We start from the raw sequence: 27,304 nt of genomic DNA, 5'->3' as shown, positions 1-27,304 counted from the left end.
CAATGAAATCACGTATTCATAAAACCAGAGATATATGTAACTCCGTATAAGATAAATAAAGTTTAAGAAAAAAACGTGCCTCGGAAATCAAGAAAAAGTCACTCTCGAATAGATGGCGCCATTACCTTTGGCCTATTCTCGGCTAGATGGCGTTGACAACACCGTTTGATATTTAATAATTTTAACACATATCAGTGAAAGAACATGGGTCAGTATGGAACAATAAAAATTTAAAATCATTTTTCCGCATACATATTTTGATTAGTCTATACATTTTCAATTTTTTTTTAAAGTTTTAACCGTGTGTCGATAGATGGCAGTAAATGCACCGTGACTACAAAATTTACTATGGCAATAGCCCTCTATACTATCTATTCTCTTTGATAAAACATTTGTCTCCGTAAGGGTCCGGATTATAACCAAAGTCGATGGTGCCACTGCGTATTATCTCCTTGTAGACCAGGGCCGACTTCCTCGCGGCCCGCTTTCTGCTTGGGTCGCTGAAGTCCACCTGGTATAGTCCGAATCTGTATCTGCAAATGTTGAGCAATTTAGGGTACGTTGAAATCGGCTGGTTAAATCTTGCAGGATGCGGAAAGAGATCTGTGGGGAAATTGGGGGCCTTCGCTCAGCAGTGCAGTGGGACACGTAAGGGTCCAAATAATAATAAAGGGACCTCTACGTGTTGGATCTATATCCCCACGCAAGCCTATCAAAAGACCGGGAGTTATAGGCCTGTGAAATCCAAAATGTAGTACAGTCATCACCAATAGTATCTTACACAACTAGGGCCGCAAAAATATATGACGCGCTCTTATTGCGCTCCAAATAAGAACGTGTCACATATTTTTGCGGCCCTAGTTGTGTAAGATACTATTGGTGATGACTGTACAAATAATAATAATAAATCTTGCATAGCTCAACAATTAACCCCTTGGGCGCTAATGATGTTCACGCGCACGTTTACATTGCACTTATTAAACTTCGTGTATTCCGATAAGATTTACGATGACACGTTTTTAGGGTTCCGTACCCAAAAGGTAAAACGGGATCCTATTACTAAGACTTCGCTGTCCGTCCGTCCGTCCGTCCGTCTGTCACCAGGCTGTATCTCACTTTAAGTAAACTTTATCTATCTGTTTATCTTTGGACGCCATCTGTCAAACCCAATAACGTTGCACACGCCAACATTTCTAGCACAATGCCACGCACACTTATAAGGTAAACCATTGACGTATAATATTTAAGGACAGGCTAATGGGGCACTAAAAATGGTACTAGTTCAGCGGTGTTACTCACGAATTCCAGCCAATCGTGCAGTCTAACGCAACTAGTTGCGACCAATAGCGCGCGTAATGCGAACGCGTCAACCAATCGCGCGCGTGATGCGAACTCGTCAACCAATCGCGCGCGTGATGCGAACTCGTCAACCAATCGCGCGCGTGATGCGAACTCATCAACCAATCGCGTTGTAGCGGTTTCACACCGCTGTACTGGCCCCTGGCATGCCTCATTATTATTGCCCGTAAAGCCAGTCCCTAGATATCTATGTCAATGAGGTAAACGCTTAGTGCTCGCTATACTATAATGCCCAATAGATGACACCTTTGCTGTCACCTCTATTGACAATGACTTAAGTTTCAAGATGATATGTACTGGGACCGCGTCGAGAACCAGGCCCCGTAGACAACATGTCAATCGCTAACGCTCCGTAGCGAATGAAACGTAACTGTCACTGTCACACTAATATGGAAGAGTGATAGAGAGACACAAAGCAATTCGATGGCGAAGCGCAAGCGATTGCCACCTTGGCTAGGCCGCCAGTACGTTTACCTTACTATGATTACGTACGATTAATGATGATGTGTTATACATCATTGGAAAGAGCTCAATTAGGTAAACGTACGTAATATAATTTACTGATTTTTTTTATATATTTACAGAGATTCAGAGGATAGCCGTGGTCGTATGCCACATTACTTTTAAGTTTATAATCGTACGTTTACCTAATTGAGCTCTTTCCAATGATGTATAACACATCATCATTACTTAATTTTAGTTTTTTAGTTCGTGACTTTATGACCTCTAGAGGGCGCAATGTTAATTTTTTTGTGATGCCATATAGCCTATAACCAGCGGACGATTAAGACGATTCGAATGACACATCGTTTGTTAAATTATAATAAGTACTTTAGAAGTTATGAGGGAACAGATGAACATACATACATACATACCCACATACATACCGGTCAAAATCATAACCCTCCTTTTGCGTTGCCGTAGTCGGGTAATAAATTAATGTTTTATCTGGCGCATGCAAGCAAAGCCGGGTGCAAAAGCTAACAATATTTATATATTTGAAATGTGCTAATTGAGCTCTTTCCAATGATGTATAACACATCATCATTACTTAATTTTAGTTTTTTAGTTCGTGACTTTATGACCTCTAGAGGGCGCAATGTTAATTTTTTTGTGATGCCATATAGCCTATAACCAGCGGACGATTAAGACGATTCGAATGACACATCGTTTGTTAAATTATAATAAGTACTTTAGAAGTTATGAGGGAACAGATGAACATACATACATACATACCCACATACATACCGGTCAAAATCATAACCCTCCTTTTGCGTTGCCGTAGTCGGGTAAAAAGGATGTAAGGGCGAAGTCGTAGAACTGGGTCTATCTGATCACACTGCTCAAATTTTGAAATGTCCGGTAAAAAAGACCTGCATACTGAAATACTGGCGAATCAAGCGGCGTGACTTGAGTCCAGAAAATTTAATACGATTCGAAGAATGTATGAATTGCCTGTCGTTTACGGATGTTTTCAGTTGTTCCGACCCGAATTTAGCATACAATAACTTTTTAGAAATGTTTCAACTATTCTATTCTTTGTGTTTCCCATATAAAACTATTAAAGTAAAAGTAATCAAGAAACCTAACTGGATTTCCAAAGGAATTAAATTATGTAGTAAAAAAAGAAGGACACTGCTCTGGAAATACAGAACCCAACCAAGCTTACTAAATAAAAATCATTTTAAAACATACAGTGCTAAATTTAAAAAAATCATCAACCTTACTCAACGTTCTCAGAATACTCATTTTATAAAAAATGCTACTAACAAGTCCAAAGCGACGTGGCAAGTCATTAAAAATACTAGTGAAAATATGCCTAAAGAACCGATTTCAAAAGTTGTTCGGGATGGAATAACTATAACTAATCCATCAGACATGGCGAATGCATTTAATAATTTTTTCATTGACGAAATTAAAGGTAACGATATGGCAATGGCTGAACCGCTCAATATTACGACGAACGTCCCGGGGTTTTATATATGAGGCCGACTGTTCCTTGTGACATCGTGTCGATCATAAAAAATCTTAAAAACAAGCACAGTGTCGGACATGATGATATCTGTACTAAAGCTATTAAACAGGTATCCCATATCATAGCATTCCCAATTAGTCATATAATGAACTTATCCATTTCAAGTGGTATTTATCCTGATCAACTGAAACCTGTGATTGTTAAACCTCTGTTTAAGAAGGGAGACAAATACAATATATCTAATTACAGACCAATTGCCTTAGCCTCGGTATTTTCAAAGATATTTGAGAAAGTTATATATGAAGCTTTATATAACTATCTGGAAAAGTATAATCTGCTAGCTACTGAACAAAAGGGTTTTCGTAAAAAGAAAACTATTAATATGGCAATATACGATTTGGTATACCCTGTAATCTCGAAAATCGACAAACGACAACATATATGCGCCATTTTTATGGATTTAAGTAAAGCGTTTGACTATGTGAACCATTCGATACTTCTAAAAAAGCTAGACACATATGGTATCCGCGGAAATGTTTGGGATCTTTTACAATCATATTTAAGTAACAGAGAGCAGACCACGGAACTGACTCAAATATGTTTGAATACGAAAGAGGAAAGGTCATACAAATCGGATGTGCGTATGTTGAGGTATGGTGTGCCTCAAGGTAGCGTATTAGGGCCACTGTTATTTCTACTCTACATCAACGATCTCCCTAAACATGTCAAGCACCCTATGGTCTTATTTGCGGACGACAGTACAGTTATAATTGAATGTAAAAATATTAATAGTTATGAAATAGAAATTAATGATACTATAAATGATATAATAAGATGGCTTAATGTAAATAATCTGACAATAAATATTAATAAAACTAAAATAATGCACTTTCGACAAAACACACCCATGTTGCCTATAAATTGTAATTATCAAGGACTTACTATAGAACCGGTTGAAGAAACTAAATTTTTGGGACTAACTATTGATAGCAAGTTGTCTTGGAAACCATATACGGAGGAAATTTGTACAAAGCTAAGTAAATATGCATACGCTCTTTACAGATTATCGAAGATAGTAAACATTGAAGCAGTAATTGCCGCATATCATGGTTACGTTGGGTCAACCCTCCGCTATGGTCTTATATATTGGGGGAATTCAACCAACAGGGAGATCGTATTCAAAGCACAAAAACGATGTATAAGGTCAATGTGTGGTCTGCATCAATTGGATAGCTGTGTTCCGTATTTTAAAAAACTTAATCTGTTGACTCTACCGTGCCTCTTCATATTTGAAACTGCTGTTTTTGTAAAAACAAATCTGCATTTATTTAAACAAGTGTCACAGATATTTAACAGAGATACCTACCGTGCTGACAACCTTTGTACAGTATTTTCTCGTACTGCATTAATGCGGAAAAGTGTGTTTTGTCTGGCGAGCAAGATCTTTAACAAAATTCCTATAGCTCTAAGAATGAAACCATTGCACTTGTTTAAAAATGACTTGAATAATTTATTAATTTCTAAGTGCTATTATTCGTTGCCAGAGTTTCTTGGTGACACTTTAAATTAGCTTGTAAGTAATTAGTGAATATAAGTATTGTATATATGCATGACTTATTGACATAAAAATATGAATAGATTTTAATAAATAATTATGAGTTTGTAATACGCGCAATTATGATTAAGTTATTGTATAATTGATTAATTTCTTTAGTTAAGTATATTTCCTTGTAATAATGTAATTTAATTGGTATGTGTATACCTAATTTCGAATTTGTATGCCTGTCGGCGAAACATAGCGTTCTCAAATACTTTTTGTACCTATCCAACATTGTTACCTATGTTTACAAATAAATAATTTGTCTTGTCTTGTCTTGTCTTGTCTCCTCTACACGATGGGCCAACGCTGGCCACTCCAAGGGAGGCATTTAGGCACAGTATAATAAAGAGTACTAACGTACAGTATGGACACTCCCTGCCTCCCGTTGAAAGTGCCGCCCACCCGCTCTCGGTTACCTCACAGTTACCGGCTGCCAAGGACGCGACGACGCGGTGCGCAGAGCGGAGGCCACGTAAAATATTCAAATATTTACAAAACCAGTACAATACCTATATGAATAAAAAAATCATGTTTACAACTTACGTAATATGTTGGTGGCCTGAATTACCTACCTTACAAAATGTTCGTTACTTTGTTTATACTGATTCAAAATAGGAAACTATTCTATAAATTGAGCTTAGATACCCACCTTACATTACAACATAATACGATTCTTATTTCTTCCTAATTCGCGCAATGAGTTTTGAGTAATTGAGGTCATCGAACTTGACAACAAACTGGCGAGAACCCTCGCACGTCTTATCTCACTCACACAAGCATGGTACGCGTTTACCTACACGAGCTTACCTACGCACACAGTCTGTGCGTAGGAACGCGTTTGTTTCATACATTTTATCGCCAGTGTCCGGGGTGTGATTTAGGCGTTAAGAAGGAGCAAGTGATATTGCTATCTCATTCTACCGCATGGCTGCGTCCATTGGAGTGGCCGGCGGTGGCCCATCGTGTAGAGGAGCCATAAATCAGCCCTTAGGATTAATATTAAGAAACATTTTCAAAGTAAAATATTTGCAACACTGTCTCCAAAACAACTTACTTCTGTAGTCCACTGGCCCATTCCAAACCGTCAATCAACGACCAAAAGAAGTACCCTTGACAGTTAGATCCATTAGCCTTCGCGGCCAACACCGCTTCCAAATACGCTCTCAAATAATGAGCTTTCTTCTCGTCGTTGAGATCTTCAGCCGGCGTCGTGGGGAACCCGTTTTCAGTGATGTAGACCACGGGATTGGCATATGTGTCTTTTAGATACATTAATAGGGAGTAGAGTCCTGGTGCATATTCCTGTAATGGGTAACGTTTTAATTTTATGCGGGTTTATTAGACCAAATTGATTTAACAATCCATCTATCATTTTTCCAGCTCAAAACACTTAGGATTTTTTTTTCGTCTTTTCCACATTATTAATTAGGTAGAGTCTGTCCGGTTCGGAAAGAGAAGAGTCGTTCGTGTATTGAATGTATTGGCCCCCTACATCCCACGACTCTTCTTTTTCCGCACAGACTCTATGCATTTACTCTATTTTGTAGGCTATACTTAGGTACCTACATGTTTGTGATATAGAGCTCTCCCTTGTTTTTTTCGTGGTTTGGGTTTACGCAATGAAGTTCCGTCATTTTCGTTTGTCATATGAAGGATAGAAGTGCAATATGAATGTTTGGGCAAATCCCAAACACAGTTAATGCTGATAGTTCTTTAAGTGACCGCTACGGGTATATTACGTACAATTGTCCATACAAAACGTTTACGCTGTCGTTAGCAAAGTACGGTATTAGTCAATACATGTAAGCGTACAAACAAAGAAATTAACTAAATTGTAACGACGAATTTAGCATGGTTTCACTGATCTTCGGGTATAGAAGATCCTTTCAACAATTTGAAACTAATGCTGACCGGAAGAAGTGTGAAAAGTACTGCTTACCCTCATACGTGTAAAGGCACTTTGCGGCCACGATGGATCTTGAATAGTACCCAACCCCGTGTCATCAAGAAACGAGGGCGTCTCATACATCCCCCTCACTGACGCATTTCTGTAAACGTATAAACTGTAGTAATGATTGATACCGACGAAGTCAGCTGTTCCATTAATATAGGCTTTCTCTTTGTCTGTGAGGGGTTGCAGACGAGATGTGGTACAGCCCTGCCTTCTGCTTGCAGCGGCTATGCGGCTGACCAGTCTTTTAGGGTAATCGCCTTTGAATATCGGGTCCATATATTGTCCGACCTGCAAGGAGGAACTTGGTAAGATTTTTACATTATTAAATTTGCATTAACCTTTTGACTGTCAAGGACGTCTTTACACGCGCATGGAAAGCCCTGACACCAGCGTTATGTATGCATGTCTTGACATGCATTTTATTATAAGAAATATGGCAATAATAAAGTTACCGAAACTTATTTTCTGACTATTTGTCCGTTATAGGTACACTAGCTGTTGCCCGCGACTTCGTCCGCGTGGAATCTTATCTTCAACATTTTACATCTTTAGTACCTATAATTTTCATATCCAAGCAATGTTGAAATTAAGTACTTTTCTTTTTTAGCAAGTTGTATGAAGTTTTAAGTCAAGTGGATTTTGATGTTGGTTGTTGAAATTACTTTTCTTGTATTCTCATAATAGTAGGTAGGTACCGCCCTTATACAAAGATTCAAGTTCCGCATTCCGCACTCACAAAATATCTGATCTCCATACAAACTTTCAACCCCTTTCTCACCACCTTGGGGGATGATTTTCAAAAATGCTTGAGTTAGTTTTCATGTTTTTTAATTTTTCCAAAAAGTTAAAGTTCCTAGCTTAAAATTAAATTTACACCCCAAGACGAATTTTCATCCTCTTTTTAGCCCCCTTAGGGATTGAATTTCCAAAAACGTTGCAATTACTTTTTTTTTGTAATCGGCTATTATGTCTTTCTAAGAAGTTTCAAAGCATTTGTAATGGATTCAAACTTTGAACCCCATTTTAACCCTGTTAGGGGATGAATTTTACAAATCGCTGAAATCACTTTTATTGTCTTCTAATAATATCCTCAAATATAATTAAAGATTCAAATCCCGCGCTCGAAAAAATGCATGATATCCATACAAACTTTCAACCCCGTTTTCACCACCATAGGGATGAATTTTCAAAAACGCTGAAATAAGTTTTCTTGTATTTTAATTTAAAACGTTTTTACAAAGTTTCAAGTTCCTTGCTTAAAATAAAATTTGCACCCGCAGACGAACTTCCATCCCCTTTTTAACCCCTTTAGGGGTTGAAATTCCAAAAACGTTGCAATCACTTTTTTTGTAATCGGCTATTATGCCTTTCTAAGAAGTTTCAAAACCATTTGTAATGGATTCAAACTTTCAACTCCTTTTTAACCCTGTTAGGGGATGAATTTTACAAAACGCTAAAGTTACTTTTCCTGTCTTCTAAAAATATCCCTAAATACAAAGATTCAAGTCCCACACTCGAAAAAATGTTTGATATCCATACAAACTTTCAACCCCTTTTTCACCACCTTAGGGGTTGAATTTTCAAAAACGCTGAAATTAGTTTTCTTGTATTTTAATTATATATCTTTTAACGAAGTTTCAAATTCGTAGCTCAAAAGAAAACTTTAACCCCATACAAACTTTCATCCCCTTTTAAACCCTGTTAGGGGATGAATTTTACAAAACGCTGAAATTACTTTTATTTTCTTCTTATAATATCCCCAAATAAAAAGATTCAAGTCCCGCGCTCGAAAAAATTTTTGATATCCATACAAACTTTCAACCCCTTTTTCACCACCTTGGGGGATGAATTTTCTAAAACGCTGAAATCAGTTTTCTTGTATTTAAATTTGATACTTTTTTACAAAGTTTCAAGTTCCTAGCTTAAAATAAAATTTGCACCCGAAGACGAACTTTCATCCCCTTTTTAACCCCCTTAGGGGATGAATTTCCAAAAACGTTGCAATCAGTTTTTTTTGTAATGGGCTATTATGCCTTTTTAAGAAGCTTCAAAGCATTTATAACGGATTAAAATTTTCAACCCCTTTTTAACCCTGTTAGGGGATGAATTTTACAAAACGCTAAAATTACTTTTCTCGTCTTCTAATAATATCCCTAAATACAAAGATTCAACTCAACCACTCGAATAATTTTTTGATTTCCATACAAACTTTCAACCCCTTTTTCACCACCTTAGGGGATGAATTTTCAAAAACGCTGAAATTAGTTTTCTTGTATTTTAATAATATATCTTTTTACGAAGTTTCAAATTTCTAGCTTAAAAGAAAACTTTAACCCCATACAACCTTTCATCCCCTTTTTAACCCCCTTAGGGGTTGAATTTTTCTAAAGCGCTTCTTATCTCTTGTACACTTTATAAATGCAATCTGGTGTGCAAATTTCAACTTTCTGGCTTTTGTAGTTTCGGCTCTGCGTTGATGAATCAGTCAGTCAGGACACTTGCATTTATATATATATAGATCAAGATGGACACCTATGACGATAAATAGTCACGATGTATTTAAATATTTTAAATGAAATTATCGCTTAAGGAACAACGTCTTATGTTATACGTAACAATGAATCACGCTATTATTCACGATGTTATAATAGAGTCGGCCCGCAGCAGTTTACCACTGGTACACACATAGCCTAGCGAATATCTAGCAAACGCGACGTGGTCGCTCGGTGCGACCAAGGGTGTTAGATGCCTGAGTGCCTGCTAAGCATCCATAACATTTACAAGGTAGATACTTACGTTAAAAGTCAGATAATCTTTAACGGCTTCCAAGTCATCCTTTGCATCGCTGGCCGCTATAGGCCACTCCGCATCCAAGGACAAACCCACTTTTCCCCCTTGGACTTTCCTGAATTCAATATCATAAATGTGATACGCTTTAGCATGAGCTCGAAGCAAATTCCTTCCACATTCATAAAACCCTACCCCTGGGGATTTCTTCAACGGAGGATGAATACCATATTCGTACATAAAAGAGCAGTGTATAGATGGCTCGTTCACTGTGATCCAATTCTTGACTTTATCCCCAAAAGTATTAAAAACTATTCTAGCGTATTCGCCGAATCTATCAGCAGTAGTTTCATTTAACCAGCCTCCATTATTGCTGAAAGTTATTGGCAAATCCCAATGATACAAAGTCACTAAAGGCAGTATGTTATTAGCTAGTAATAAATCGATAAGTCTGCTATAATAGGCTATGCCATGAGGGTTTATAAACTTAGTAGTGCCGTCAGGGAGAATTCTAGTCCATGATATTGAGAATCTGTATGCTTTTGCACCTAATTCTTTAAGTATTTCCACGTCCCGTTCGTAAAGGTGATAAGAATTGGCTGCGATATCGCCGTTGGTGAAATCTTGTACTATATCTGGTTGCTTGTGAAGGTAGTGGTCCCAAACTGACTCGCCTTTTCCTGTAGAAGTGTAGACACAGAATAAAATTGCTGGTGCGGTGTGGTAGGTACCTACAACTGTCACAAGGCAAGATAATAGCTATCTTATTACGAGTATGAAGATGTTAGAGTTAGACCAAGAGTAGTGTGTTTGTGCCGCTTTTGGACCAGAACTTTTCCGCCAGAGGGCGCCAGTATGTATGCGCAAGGTAGTGACAATTTAGTTCACCCTACTCCCCGCTAGATGGCGCCACTGTCTATGCGCAACGTTAGTTCCAAAGGTCTCCGCTAGATGGCGCCACTGGTTAGTTCACTCTACTCCCCGCTAGATGGCGCCACTGTGTAAGCGCAGCGTTAGTTCCAAAGGTCTCCGCTAGATGGCGCCACTGGTTAGTTCACTCTACTCCCCGCTAGAGTCGCCACTGTGTATGCGCAACGTTAGTTCCAAAAATCCCCACCAGCCCTGCCTGGGGGCGACAGTATGTATGCGCAAGGTTAGTTCCAAAAATCCCCGCCAGCCCTGCCTGGGGGCGACAGTATGTATGCGTAACGTTAGTTCCAAAATTATCCGTCAGCCCTGCGTGGGGGCGACAGTATGTATGCGCAACGTTAGTTCCTAAACCATCCGCTATGAAATGAATAGATGTCTCCACTTTGTATGTGAGTTTGAATTCTGCCAGCCCCGCCAGAGGGCGACAGTATGTATGCGCAACGTTAGTTCCAAAACTGCAGTATCATAGGAGAAACGCAAAAAGTGACGGGGTGGTCTCCAGTGGCGAAGGTCGGATTCGAACCAGCGCATCTTTAGCTAACCGGGGCTATCGTCACCACACACTGTATGAACCTCTAGGCCACCCCGTCACGGTAGGACCAGCCTCAATTTCTCGACTACATTCTCATAATTTCTCGGGGATATGCTAAATTAGCGTGTTTGTGGACTGTTATACAATGTATTCTAGAAGTCATGGAATAGAATAAATATGACGTCATCCGATTTCTCAACTATATCTCATTGCGCAAGTAAATGGCTGCATTTGACATCGCTCGACAGAGATTGTTCATCACTGAAAGTTGAGGTAAGTATATATTTATTTTTTACAAAACATTGTACTTAGTTTTCTTTACTGGGTTCACACGTTTCTTTGCCATAATCACCTCGCCCCCTACACCCCGCCCCCTTCCCCCTGCCCCCTACACCCTGCCCCCTACACCCTGCCCCCTACACCCCGCCCCCTTCCCCCTGCCCCGTACACCCCGCCCCCTACACCCTGCCCCCCTGCCCCTACACCCCGCTCTCCTATGCCGCGCTCCCTACACCCCGCACTCCTATGCCCCCGCTCCCCTCCACCGGGTTTATAAAAGAGCATGTTCAGCCATAGTAAACAGTCATTTCACCACATTCTCACTAGAGTGTCACTACAATTATCGTGTTGAAATAATATTCTACAACAATGGATCCACAAGCTTCATCACATACCAAATGTAAGTTTCTTTTCAAGTATAGTCGTATCATACTAATTTTTTGAGTATATGAACTCTGTTCTGTCTTTGTAATTAAAAACTTCTCAATTAGATACACTTTTTGCTTACTTTTAATATAAACAATACCTAATTTTTATTACATCTTCCCCAGCTGACATTAACAGTACCATGACCGCTTGGTGCTGCCAGTGCTGGTTGTCCACGACCACAGGCGGCGGCTGTGACGGTGGATGCAGCAGCTCCACTTCACACTCACCACCCGCACAACCGATGGCAACAGCGAAAGCACAAGACGACGGGGGCAAGGAAAAACACACCAATCCCTTGTACTACGGCCACGAGAGCGATTCCAGCAACGAAGTGAAATCTTTTCATCAACAATGTAAAAACGAGTGGATGGAAGCGTTCCAAAAGAATACATTGATTAATAGATGGCGCGTGCCCATGCCATTACACTCATTTAGAGCAGAAGTGGCGAGATTGTTGAAAAGTTTATATGTCGAAGGTCACCGTGACGATTGTCATATTTACCGTTTAATTGTAATGTGGGACGATTTAAACGATGAAGCGGAAGAAATAGTGGGAGACGCCCAAATCAATTTTCAAGACTGGATTGACTTGTTAGGTGGTGTTACAGCGGAACTTTTTTCACGCGCAGTGTGCAATGTGGAATCTTTTACATATTTAATTAATGTCATATTTTGTGTGGTAGGTCCAAACATAATAGATTCTGGTGATTATTAATGATGGTGTATTTTTGTTTCCTTTTCATTGTTTACTTTTAAATTGCTAGCTCACTGCACATGTATTATAATTGTACACGTATAGGTATACTAATAATAATTAATAACAATAAATATATATAATATTTCTGAATATAGAGATGTTTTATTGAATGAAACCTCATTGATTTAGAGTAGATAAATGTTTATTGAACATAATAATAGTTAGACAATGTTATCTTTATCTATCCAACTTTTTTCATTTAAGCCGAGCCATTTTACATACACTTTATTTCCACGACGTTTCAACACTTTTTCCACTAGATAAATGTCATGGTGTTTAGTTTTCTGCAACTCTTGTTCATAGAAACATCCAGAGATGGGTTGGTGATTAGCGTCTTGAAGTAAATATGTCACTGGATTAGTAGTTTGCACTCTAGTTATTGTAAATATCTCCGTAGTCCAATTGCCGGTGTAGCCTTTGGCGAAGGTGGATTTATATTTACTAATTCTCACATGTTGACCCACCTTGAACTTGGCCCGTGGTTTAATTTTAATGTTATTGTAGACTTTATGTAACAACTGTTTAGAGTTGTTTTTATTCACACTCGCCGGCGCCATACCGATAGTACGATGCGGTTTGTTATTGTAATAATGCTCCACTTGGCTTATCAGTTGTACCCATGTGTAAGAACCATTCAAGCTAAATTGCTTCCAAATCCAATGTTTTAAGGTTCTAATTAGTCTTTCCACTATGGAAGCTTTCATGACGCTATAGGTAGAGTAGTGGTTGATATGATGACGTGTCATGAGCGATTTAAACTTGAGATTGAAGAATTCCTTGCCGTCATCTGACTGAATATTCTTGGGCCTTCTCCCGCCTTCACTCAAAATTTTGCTCATTGCCCTTGTAACATCGTCAGCGCTCTTGGATTTTAGCGGCTGCATCCAAGCGTATTTCGAAAAAGTATCAATGCACACTAGAATGTATTTATAGTTGTTATTATCCTTGGAGTACTTTTGCATATCAATCAGATCAATCTGCCATGTGTCATCGAGCCCCCTCTGAATGAATCGTCGACGTGGAAATGTCTTTCTCGCATACTTGTGTATCTCGTCGACTACTTGAGCCTTACTCATTTTTCTTCAATGCAATGCGCTTTCCTGGAACTGTTGCCGCTGTCGATGGTGGTGTTTGAGGTTGTGACGGAGTTGGTGCAGTAATTCTTTCTGATAATTTTTCAAGCTTTACCCGTAAATCTTTTATATCTTTAATATTCGCCTTTAGCTTTGTGTTTAAAAATACTACTTGTTCATCTAGTTCAGCTCTACAGATGGCATCAGTTTTGAGGAAAGACTTGTGAATTCCTGCCACTCGTCTATTTTCAAAATTGACTAAATCTCGCTCCACTTTTATATCGTCACGGATTGTAGATTCGCTGCCCAAGTATTGTCCAAACTTGTTAAGAGGCATTGTGAAAGTGAGCGATGGAGGGAGCCTTCATCAGTATTTATAACAAGGTAACCAGGGAGAAACAGATCGGTTTTACCGGAAAACAGCTTTTAAAACAACAAACAGAAGCGGGTCTGTTTTCTTACTTTAAAATTATACCGCTCTCAGTTAGTTCCTCAACGATTGCATTGATCTCGTTCGAATGAGAGGTGTTGCCAGCGTTTTGTGATGCTATCAAAAGCTGTAAACGGCTCACCAGCTCGTTCGGGTCATCCCAATAGATGTAATCGGTTTTTGGATAAAAAGTTTTAGTTGTTAATATATCTCTTTTACCAGAGTTCAAACACCCACCTTCTTTATGTTTCTTTGATTCTTGTGGTTGTTTAATGTAGCGCAGATACTTTAAACTTCTATCTCCACTCAATTGGCCGTTGGGTGAGAATCCTCTACGATGAGCGTTTGTCATGTCTAAAATCTTATTGTAATCATCTACATCTTTTTTCAAAATTACATTCTTGTTTGGTACTCGTTTAAAGATAAGTTCCAACAGTCCAGGAGTCATGTTGAATCGTGAATCTTTAATATACAACACGTCATCAATGATTCTAACTCGACTATTACCAATATGCATTTTATCATCCTCGAGATAAACACCAAATGGTATCTTTGGTGTTTTAACAAGATGTTTAATATATTTATTTTGTAGATCATCAATACTACTATTACCACCTTCATCAATTTCAAGAGCCGATTTCATATCTTCATCATCATCGCTAAGCTCTTCATCTCCCTCTGTTTTTTTCTCTTCATCTCCCTCTGTTTTTTTCTCTTCATCGTCATCATCATCATCATCATCATCATCGTCATAATCATTAGAATCAACATCATCATTATCAATCTGGTGTGTTTTTGTTAAAGGATGATTACTCCACTTGATCAGTTTACTATTGGGTTCTTCGGTTTTGATCAGATATTTCCTTTTACGCGAACGTTGTGGCAATGGTGTGGAGGTTTTTATCAAGGGGCCATGAGGTTTATTCATAACTGCTGGTTTAGCATTGTCATCGTCATCATCGTGATTCTTATTACCCTTGGATTCCAAAGCTTTATTCATTAAAACATTGAGCGGTTTTGTGATTGGTTCAAAGGTTTGCGCTAGCGAAGTGTCAAGCGATGTCTTATCTGCTCGCAACGCCTTTACTTTTCTCTTTACACTCTCAATTGAATTTACGAGTTTCCGTTTCAACTTTTTATTACCGAACATGTTTGCTTTTGTTATTTTAGATAAAGAGGTTGTTCCTCAGTAGCTGACAACATAAAACTGATGATAAACCGGAGATGACACTAAATTTTATACAATAATGTAAACGTCAAATCCTTTACGATATCGACCCTTGTTAATGTCTCTCTCCTTGTCGATTGTTAAAAAAGTGTACTTTTTCTGCCAACACTCACGACAAATTTCCTTAAACTTTTCCCAACTCATGTCGGTGTTCACGTGATCGTCATAGGCATGTTTTAAATTCAACTCGTCCTGTTTGAATAGCAATATAAGATTGGCATTGTCACGTACCAACTGTTTAGGTATCCTACTATATGTCTGACACAAGTAGAAACAATCCAACCAACGATGCCGTCCCATTGCAAAGTACTGACGAATGGCATCTTGATCTTCCAAAGCCACATCATCGAATACAATGACGCTGTCCTCGGCGGCTTCCTCCGGTGGGACGACTTGACTCTTATCATTGTACGTGTGAAACGGAATGTCACCCGCTTGCTCTAAAACTGTACTCAGAAACTGGTATTTGGGTTGATTCAATGATTTCGAATAAAGATAAACATTATGAAACTTTACACCGTTCGGATGTAAGAGTAGAGTCAATAGAACATTTGTCTTGCCACAGTTGGAAGGTCCACAGATGAGACATCTAATGTTATTCACCAGCAACGAGCCGTGTTTAAAGGAGCGATGAGTCACTGTTTGTTTCACATTATCATCCAGAACAACACTCCAATCTTTAATAGCGAGCGACGTGTTTTGTTTTTTAAGCTTCATTTCACTGTGACATATCAAATCATTAGGACGTGTATTTTATACTCACACATATACACACACAAATATTAAATATATATATAGGCATACTTTATACTCACGTACACAGTCAAGTATAGGTACTTGAGATGATAACACACATTGGCGGGGTTAGTGTTAAACATAACCCCAAACTACGTAGACGTAGACAGCAGCATCACATAAGCGGCGGTGGTATTATAAATAGTTTAATTAATAATCTACCATTCGAAGCGCACATACCCGGTTACAATTATTGCGGTCCCGGTACTAGATTGAAGGAGAGATTGGCTCGCAACGATCCCGGTGTGAATCCGCTCGACGAAGCTTGTAAATTACACGATATTGCCTACTCGCGTGACAAGTCATTGGAGGGACGTCATCAAGCAGATTTACAATTGGCCAAAGCTGCTGAAAATCGTTGGCGTGGTCACAATCCAATTGGTGAACGCATTGCCGCGTTAGCGGTAGATAAGATTATGAAGTATAAAGTTAAACACGGTATGGGCATGGTCCCCATATCAAAAGTCATAAAAGCAAGTCGTGACGCTGTAAAAAAACACATTGCGAAAAGGAAGGATACAACTGCTAATAAACTACTCAAAGTGGGCGTAAAAGCGGCAAAACATTTTGTTAAAGGGAAAATTGTCAAGGGACATCAGAAACAGCGAGTCATCCCAATACCTAAGAGAGGCGGTTTCCTACCGGCTTTGATACCGCTACTGGGTGCATTAGCCGCCACGGGAACTTTGGCCGGTGGTGTTACCACTGCTGCTAAAAATATTTATGAAATGGTAAAGAATAGAAATAATAATAATAATACCGAAAGCAAGATTGTAGGTAGAGGTTTATATTTAGCACCTTATAAACGTGGAATGGGACTCTACATTACACCGGCTAATGGAACAGTAGCGGCAGCAACTGCAAAATTGATGAAGAAAAGAAAAAAAAAAACAAGAAAATAAATTTACCTCCAATGGATAAAGCTCTCACCGATTTGGACATTGTGAGATTTGCACGTAGAGAGAAAATCCCCTACTTTAGAGGTGTTTTCATGCGAGATAATCTCCCAAAGAATCCTCACTATTATGAAACTGGTATCATTAATTTAGACTCTCAGCGTGGTGAAGGTACACATTGGTGTGCCTATGCGAAAAAGGGTGATTATTGTCTATATTTTGATAGCTTTGGTGATTTGAGACCACCTCGAGAGTTTATTGATTATATAAACGGTGCCAAACTACAGCGCAACATGCGAATAGAGTATAATTACAATCGCCTACAGAAATTTAATACTGTAAATTGTGGACACTTGTGTTTGGATTTCCTGTGTACCAATGCTAAGCGTTTGTTTTAAATAAATATCATGAGCATTACATGTGTAGTTTCATTCTTACATTAAACTTCTACCCGTCAGCAGCAGCAGCAGGTATCATGTCCATGACATCATTCACAATAAGTCTGAGCGGTAACGAGTCTGTGTTGAATGTAGACTTTCAACCGGCTCTAGAATTGGACAATGATGGTTTTTACGAGTGTGCTCTCGTGTACTTTAAGACTTTCAACACTATTCCCAATGTTGATAAGAGCAATAATCTGTTTCACTATGGAGATGATGTAATCGCGATTCCTGAAGGTTCATACGAGCTCTCCAGTATAATACACCTCTTGAAGGAGGAAATGACCAAGAGGGCTAAAGGCCCAGAGGGTGAAAGAATGGCGGTGGCAGATATCTTTGTAAACAACAATACCTCCAAGTGTATGATATTCTCGCCAAAGTATGATATTCACTTTGACAAACCAAACAGCATAGGATCATTGTTTGGTTATTCACCGAAAAAGCTTAAAGCAAAATCATCACATTGGTCGGATAAAACAATAAACATAATCATAACAAACACTATAAGAATAGAGTGCAATATTGTGGAGGGTTCATTCGTAAACAACAAGCCGTCGCATGTTTTACACGAGTTTTCACCCGACGTCCCGCCCGGCTATCAAATTATTGAACATCCTACCAACATTATATATTTACCTGTCAAGAAGAGTAACAATCGCATACAAAACATTGAGTTGCGCATTGTAAACGAGCACGGTAATACGGTGAATTTTCGAGGTGAAAGCATTGCACTTCGTTTGCATATTCGTAAAAAGTAAAAAAAGAAATGATTATTCATAACAATAAAAGCCTTGGTAACAACACTTCTACAATTAGTCGAGATCTTGCTCTCGTGGGAGCAAGTACTACTCGTCGTCGTCGTCGTCGTATTAACAACGAGAGACAGCAACGCCAGTCACTACAACAGCCAAAGAAATTGACACGAGAAAATAGTGCATTTTTACAGAGTATCGGTTTCCAAGTATGTCCTCGTCATCTATCTTAAACATTGGTGAGAAGGTGTTATTCGATGATAGTATAGAAAGTATAGAATTTCACCCGTACACTCCGTATAATGACTCGTTCAAAAATAACGACAACATCCACATATGTATCAACCGTCAAGATTTAATTCTACTACCGAGTCACAGTCAAATATTAGTGGAGGGCACAGTGGAGAAAGGATGTCTACTGGTCAACAACGGTGCTGCATTTTTATTTCAAGACATTCGTTATGAATTGAACGGTGTGGAGATTGACCGCGCGAGAAACTGCGGTATCACGTCCACCATTAAGGGACTAGTCTCATACACCAAGGAAATGGACCATAGTCTTCAGACGGCGGGGTGGGAAGTTGGTGCTAAAAAGATACAAGACAAGTTTACTGTGACTATACCACTATCTCATTTCTTGGGTTTCGCCGAGGACTATAAAAAGGTTATAATTAATGGGAAACACGAGTTGATATTAAATCGCGCCAGTACAGATGTAAACTGTTTAGATTTAGCACCCGTTGATGCGGAGAAGGTACCGCAACCGCCAACACCAAATGGTGAGATTGAAATCACCCGTGTCACATGGAGGATGCCAGTCATAAAAGTATCTGATAAGGAGAAATTGCGTCTAATGTCGTATGTTGAGAGGGGCATACCGGTTCAGATAGCGTTCCGCACCTGGGAACTGTACGAATATCCCATACTGCCTGCCTCACAACGTCATATTTGGTGCATCAAGACTAGCACTCAACTGGAGAAACCTCGCTATCTCATTGTTGGTTTCCAAACGGCTCGTAGGAACGAGAAGAGCAAAGATATGAGTATATTCGACCATTGTAATCTTACCAATTGCAGGGTGTATTTGAACGCACAGTATTATCCATACGATCCCTTTTCGGCTGAATTTAAAACAAACAACTATGCGCTCTTATATGACGCATTTACCAATTTCCAACGGTCGTACTACAACCGTCATCATACCAGCCCTCAAGTAAATTACGCTCATTACAAGACACAGTCTCCATTAATTGTCATTGACACGTCAAGACAGTGTGACAGCTTCAACTCGGGAGCTGGTGCTATTGATATTAAATTGGAAATGGAGTTTAAAGAGAATGTGCCGGCTAACACCACGGCATACTGTCTCATCATCAACGATTCACTGTTTGAGTACAACGCTCTCACCAGTACCACTCGTAAAATTATTCAGTAGACCATTGACCGTCCTCACTTGTAAACGTGTCGTGGAGCCTTTAAAATAAAATAAAAAATGAATTATTCAAACATTTATTCACCTTCTTACACACCGTCGATTGATTGTTCCGGCAGCGGTGAAGGTGTCGGTCGCTGTGAGCTGAGCAAGAGTGTCTACAATCTCAAACGCTGTCCTGCTGGTGCAAGTGCTCTGATTGAAAATATCCATGTATACTTGAAGTTGCAGTTTATTGAGGCTAAAATCAGACTAGATGTCTGTGTCAATTTTAATGGGCGATATGAACTCACCAGTGAAGAATGGAATGCAATGTTTGCGGAAAAAGTTGAAGTCATTGGAAACTTCTTTCATAACCCAATGAGTGTTTCACCGCAACTGATACAGTGCAATCGTCTTCAGATGTGTATCTCTCCGGTGCCGTTACTTTTACTCACCTGTGACGATGATCACGAACCTATGACAAACTCACACCCCTTGGTGATAAACCACATGGAATGGAGCCATATCGAACATGTCGTGGAGTGTATTAACGCACGTATCGGATACTTGAACAAAACAAAGTCTACCTACGAGAACCGTCTCAACTTTTTCAAGAAACATTTCAAGATATATCACCCCGTCAATATTCAACAGGCACGCAATATCATAGGTAGTTTGTGCAATGTAAACGATATTGTCGACTCTGAAATCAAGTGTTATGCCGCCGATATTTTGTGTAATACCTATATTTTCCATTGAATCGGTTAAATTTTGATGAAAAAATAAAAAATAACTAAACTAAACCCATCTTATTTTATTTCACAATAGAAACTTCCAGAGACTACTTACCCGATGACGCAATATTGAGTCACTCGCAGTCGAAAGAAACACGTGTAAATTGCACAACATTGCGCAATATTGCGTCACTCTCAGTCGACTGAAACGCCGTAAGCGCCGTGAATTCCCCGGCGGTTACACGTTTAGGTCACGAGATTCACACCCCGCTTCTGTAACGATGTAAGCGCCATGAATTTCACGTCACTTACGACGTTTTGATGTTGCGATGACCGGGGGGCCGCCCCACATCACGCGACATCGGCCTTGATGGCGCACCTGGCCGGCGAGTCTCCCCTCCCCCCCTACGCCCGCCGCCAGTTGTGGGTTTGGAAATGCTCCGCCATTTTGGTGCCACCCGACACCTGACACCTGCGCATGACGTCACTGCTCCGCCGGGGCAAGGCACACGTGCACATTCAAGGTCGATGTCGCGTGATGCGGCGCGTCTCCCCTCCCCCGCTCTGCCGCGCTCCGCAGCCGCACGCGCAGGGCCTGGCAGTTGCCCGCGGTCCGCCACACGGCACACCCGCAAATCATTTCCTTTCGCGTCAGTCTCAGTGTAGCCACGTAACAAGACAATTGAAAATGTTTCCGTGTGAATATTGTAATCGCAACTTTACTCAGAGAGCCAACATGCTTAAACATGTGACTTACTGTATGAAGTATTTAAAGTCGGATAAGTCAGCGAGTTTAAAACGTGAAAATACCATACCTACCAAATGTGAAAAATCAAATCAACGGTTGGTGGGGGAGAAACGCAGTCGAGTTAGCGATGAAGGGCCATCAGTACGAGCTAATGATGACGCATCACCCTCCAAAACGCAAAAATGTGATACTTGTGATATAGAGGTAAAATCATTGCATAATCATCTGAAAAGTGCAATGCATAAACACAGTCTAAAATGTAAGATGTATGACGAAGACACTGAAATATTAACATCAGCGTTCAAGAGCCGGATCATCTCTTATAGACTGTTTACCAAGGAAGAATATCTCACTCCTGACGATTTCATGGACAGTGTACGCCAACGAGTTGTTAATCTCATAGAGGAGAATATATCTAGGGTTAAGAGCGCTGTTAAGGTGAATTTGCAACTTTTCGGACGATATAGTAAATGGATCAAGGTGAATGATAATGATCAGGAGGTGGAGGAGGTGAAATCTTTCAACACCAAGAATAAAGTGATTTCATTAGATGGGTGCAACGTAAATGAAATTTATCAATTGTTTATGGAGGAGATCAGAGTTAAGGCTGAAGACTTTCAAGAACGGGACAGTGGGTGGGCTATAAGTAAAGTGTTACATCTAGAAGTGAATATTAACAAATATCAACCCTTGCGAGGATCATCATACCTGCCCCTACCAAAGTGGGTGCAAGCGAGGCACGCCTGTATTAATGTTAAGAATGATGATGACGCATGCTTTGCGTGGGCCATTGTTAGCGCTTTGTATCCCGCTGATAAACATGGGGATCGTCCCTCGTCATATCCCCACTTTAAGGACATACTAAGCCTAGAGGGGGTGTCTTTTCCCATGTCATTGTGCGGGATTAAACGGTTTGAACAGTTGAATAATATAAGTGTTAATGTTTTTGAAATTATTGATGAGTCAATAGCAGGACCGGTATATCATACAAAAAAGCGACGCGACCGTCATATAAACATGCTCATAATAGAAGATGGTGACAAAAAACACTTTTGCTGGATTAAAGATATAAGTAGGTTGATAAGCACACAGCTTTCAAAACATCGTCATAAGATGTGGTTTTGTGATGGATGTCTTTTACCTTTTTCCAATGAAGTAAAATTCAAGGAACATATAAAACGCGACTGTTCCCATGTAAAGACCATTTTACCGAATGATGGAGAAAATATATTAAAATTTAAAAACTTTCGCTATCAATTACGAGCACCAGTTGTCGTGTATGCAGATTTCGAGGCTATGTTAAAACCTATTATACCCACTTGCACGCCATCTCAATCTTCCTCATATACTGTAGACTATCAGTCACATGAGCCGTATAGCTTTGGTTATTATATCAAATGCTCATACGACGAATCAAAATCTAAATATGTGACATTTCGCGGCGAGGACTGTGCGAAAGAGTTTATTAAATCATTGGAGACCGAGTTAGCGCCCTTTGCGAGTAAGATTAAAACTATAATACCTATGCGTTCTCTTACACGAGAGCAGCAGGTGCAATTCCAGTCTGCAATAAACTGTCATATTTGTGGGGGAGTGTTGGGAGATGATAGGGTACGGGATCACTGTCATCTCACGGGTGAGTTTAGGGGCGCTGCACATTCTAACTGCAACTTGAATTATAAAATTTGTAATGAGATTCCAATAGTGATGCATAACTTCAGTGGGTATGACTCACACTTTATAATTAAGTCCTTGAAAAAGTATGACAATGTTAATGTTATACCTCAGAATAAAGAGAAATTTATATCTCTTACTTTGAAGAGTGATGTTTTAGAGTTAGATCTTAGGTTTATAGATTCTTTTAGATTTATGGCGTCCTCGTTAGATACATTAGTGCAAAACCTTCCAAAAAATCAGTTTAACATTATCACCTCACATTTCCCTCATGATAAACTCGATTTACTAACACGCAAGGGGGTGTTCCCCTATGAGTACGTACGGGGGTGGACGCAGCTTGAGGAAACTTCACTACCTCCTCAGACCGCCTTCTATAACAGCCTCGCCAGCTCCCCCATTTCCGATGAGGATTACCAGCATGCCCAAGATGTTTGGGATGCCTTCAAAATTGGAACTCTGGGGGAGTATAGCGATCATTACCTTAAGACTGACGTCATGTTATTGACAGAAGTTTTTGAGAACTTCCGTGACGTCTGTCTTGAGACGTATAAGCTCGACCCGGCTCACTATTATACCGCCCCTGGACTCAGTTGGGACTCTATGTTAAAGCACACTCAAATTGAGTTAGAGCTACTCACTGACATGTCAAAAATAAAATTTATTTCATCCGGAATACGAGGGGGGTTGAGTCAGTGTTGTGGGAAATTTGCAGTAGCAAATAATAAATATTTAAAAAATTATGATTCAGATAAACCCTCTAATTTTATAGTTTATTTAGATGCAAATAATTTGTATGGATGGGCTATGTCCCAGTATTTACCTGTAGGAGGTTTTCGCTGGCTATCTGAAGAGGAAACCATCAATTTCGATATGACTAAATTATGCCCCGAAAATGAAAAGGGTTACTTTTTTGAAGTAGATTTAGAGTATCCTACGAGCTTACATGATTTACACAATGACCTCCCGTTTTGCTTTGAGAATAAGGCTCCATCGATAGGGATGAGTAAAACAAATAAATTATTAGCTACACTAGAAGATAAATGTAATTATGTAATTCATTATATAAATCTGCTACAGGCTATAAGACATGGGTTGAAAGTAAAAAAAATCCACCGCATCCTTGAGTTTACTCAACGTCCATGGCTTAAATCGTACATTGATCTTAATACAGACAAAAGAATACAGTCTAGAAACAAGTTTGAGAAAGACTTTTATAAATTAATGAACAATGCAGTCTTTGGTAAAACTATGGAAAATGTTGAAAAACGACAGGATGTTAGAGTAGTAAGTGCTTGGGAGAGTCAGGGAAGACGGTTAGGTGCGCGCGCTCTAATCGGTCGTCTTAACTTTCATAGCTCATGCATAATCAATGATGATGTTTCGATAATACAAATGACTAGAAATTGTATAAAATATGATAAGCCTATATATGTAGGGTTTACAGTCTTAGAATTAAGTAAAACCCATATGTTTGATTTCCATTATAATTATATGCTACCTAAATATAGTGAAAATATACGACTATTATATACAGATACAGACTCATTCATCTATGACATTAATACAAATGATTTCTATGAGGATATCAAACCGGATGTACAAGATAAATTCGATACATCAGATTTCCAAATAGATAATGTTTACGCGTTACCTAGAGTTAATAAGAATGTATTGGGAAAAATGAAGGACGAGGTTAGTGGGAGAATAATTTCAAAATTTATAGGAATAAGATCAAAGTGTTATTATGTGGAGAAAGCAGCAGCAGATGATGTTTTAATGGGGAAAATGGGGGGTAAAGAGAAGGAAGGGGATAATGTTATTAAAAAAATCAAGGGTATAAAAAAATGTGTCATAGCTAAAACTGTTTCCGGTGAGGATTATCACAATTGTATTATGAACGCTCCACCTCAGTATAGGAACATGAATGTTATCCGTAGTAAAGGTCACCAGTTATATTCGCAAACTGTCAACAAAATTGCTCTCAAGAATTATGATGATAAGCGATTCCCAATCCCATCCAAACCGCATCAAACATTAGCCTTAGGACATAATGAAATAGATACCTATTATAGATTATTTATAGATTTATGCTAGATATAATAATCTTTCTTGATTTTACATATGTACTGTAGTTAAAGTCTATTGACGAAATAAAAATATTATGTGAGTAAAAACATTATTTTATTATGCCTCTCCTTACCCATTGGAACATGTGAAAAAAAAAAAGTTATTGAGTCTTTTTGCGGTCGGTAAAGTACAAACTCCATACATTTGATAAGCACAAGCGACAAAACCAAACGCAAATAAAAATGCATCCGTGGTAACAATAGAATTCGCAGGCGTCCATGGGCTACGGTGACTGCTTACTGTCAGGTGGGGTCGTCTGCTTGTTTGCCACTGACGTGGTATTAAAAAAAACACCGATATATGCCTCATATTTTAAAACAAAGTTATTGAATCTTTGGGCAGTCGGCAGCGCGCTTGTATCCACCCTGGAGTTGCAGGCGTCCAAAGGCTACGGTAACAACTTACCATCAGACGGACTGTATGCTTATTTGCCACCAATGTGGTATCATAAAAGAAAAACCCCTTTGCAGTTGGTAAACTATAAACTCCATACATTTGATAAGCACAAGCGACAAAACCAAACGCAAATAAAAATGCATCCGTGGTAACAATACAATTCGCAGGCGTCCATGGGCTACGGTGACTGCTCACGTGTCGCCGAGGCGCTTACCCTCTCCCCTCACCCCGTTAGGCACCCTCCCCTCCCGGTCCCCCTCCCCTCAAGGTCACGCCCCCTCAAGGTCACGCCCCCTCGAGGTCAAGGTCAAGGTCACTCAAGGTCAAGGTCACCCAAGGTCAAGGTCACCCAAGGTCAAGGTCACCCAAGGTCAAGGTCACCCAAGGTCAAGGTCACCCAAGGTCAAGGTCACTCAAGGTCAAGGTCACTCAAGGTCAAGGTCACTCAAGGTCAAGGTCACTCCCCTCCCCCTCCCCTCCCCTCCCCCCCACCCCCGCGGGGGGACTTGAATACCTAAACTGAGGCAGCTCTCTCAAGCAGGCGTCCAAAGGCTACCGTAACAACTTACCATCAGACGGACTGTATGCTTATTTACCACCAATGTGGTATCATAAAAGAAAAACCCCTTTGCGGTTGGTAAACTATAAACTCCATACATTTGATAAGCACAAGCGATAAAACCAAACGCAAATAAAAATGCATCCGTGGTAACAATAGAATTCGCAGGCGTCCATGGGCTACGGTGACTGCTTACTGTCAGGTGGGGTCGTCTGCTAGTTTGCCACTGACGTGGTATTAAAAAAAAAAAACGCCGATATATGCCTCATATTATAAAACAAACATGATGGGCCTTTTTGCAATTTCATAGCGGATGTTTTTGGAACTAACGTTGCGCATACATACTGTCGCCCCCAGGCAGGGCTGGTGGGGATTTTTGGAACTAACGTTGCGCATACATACTGTCGCCCTCAGGCAGGGCTGGTGGGGATTTTTAGAACTAACCTTGCGCATACATACTGTCGCCCTCCAGCGGGGCTGGCGGAAATTTTAGGAACTAACGTTGCGCATACATACTGTCGCCCCCAGGCAGGGCTGGCGGGGATTTTTAGAACTAACCTTGCGCATAGACAGTGGCGCCTCTAGCGGGGAGTAGAGTGAACTAACCAGTGGCGCCATCTAGCGGAGACCTTTGGAACTAACGTTGCGCATAGACAGTGGCGCCATCTAGCGGGGAGTAGGGTGAACTAAATTGTCACTACCTTACGCATACATACTGTCGCCCTCTGGCGGAAAAGTTCTGGTCCAAAAGCGGCACAAACACACTACTACCAAGAAAAGTCTGCAGCGATTTTGATAGCCCACGCAGTGCAAGTGTTATTTATACGTCATAAATTCATAGAAGTTTGAAGTATAAATGATTCTTGCACTGCGTGGGCTATCAAATCGCTAGCAGGCTCTTCTTGGTCTAACTCTAGACGTGCTGGTGTTGTTCTAACTTTAATGGCTCCTTTATACGATGATGGGCCAACGCCGGCCACTCCAAGGGACGCAGCCATACGGTAGAATGAGATATCAATATCACTTGCTCCCTCTAATGCATAAATGCGTCCCTTGGAGTGGCCGGCGTTGGCCGATCGTGTAGAGGAGCCATAAAGAAGATTGTTAAAACTTAAAACAAAGGAGCAAATAACTTCCTCTGGATTCCTTTTTAGTGTTCCGTACAAAACTTTGTTCACGGAACACTTATTTCATAGCTCTACAAATAAATAACCAAGAAAGTATCTACCATCGGCATTCCAACCTCCTTCGATCTGATAAGCAGATGTTGCAGCCCCAAGTAAAAAGTTCTCAGGAATCTTCTTCTTGCCGACATTGCCGCTGATTTGCGTAATAGCGCTGCAATAATAGGAAAAAAAAAAACTAAACACGTATCTTATTTTTGCAGGATAATTACCATACCCTTCGGAAGCCGGTGTTGCTCGAAGACCATA

General features: G+C 39.9%; 1 protein-coding gene across 1 annotated transcript; it reads right to left on the bottom strand.

The window, feature by feature from the left end:
• Positions 1-367: 367 nt before the first annotated feature.
• Positions 368-27,304, bottom strand: LOC134674977 (cytosolic beta-glucosidase-like; the record flags this gene model as incomplete). The annotated part of the gene is made up of 5 exons (XM_063533120.1): positions 368-533; positions 5,989-6,236; positions 6,874-7,176; positions 9,685-10,355; positions 27,100-27,304. Coding segments are annotated over 5 exons (1,593 nt in total), but the record flags the coding sequence as incomplete, so codon positions are not given.

Source organism: Cydia fagiglandana, chromosome 21 (assembly GCF_963556715.1).
Source record: "Cydia fagiglandana chromosome 21, ilCydFagi1.1, whole genome shotgun sequence".
Classification (NCBI taxonomy): Eukaryota; Metazoa; Arthropoda; class Insecta; order Lepidoptera; family Tortricidae; genus Cydia; species Cydia fagiglandana.
Note: the sequence above shows the minus strand (reverse complement) of the source record. Positions and strands in the feature narration are given on the sequence as shown.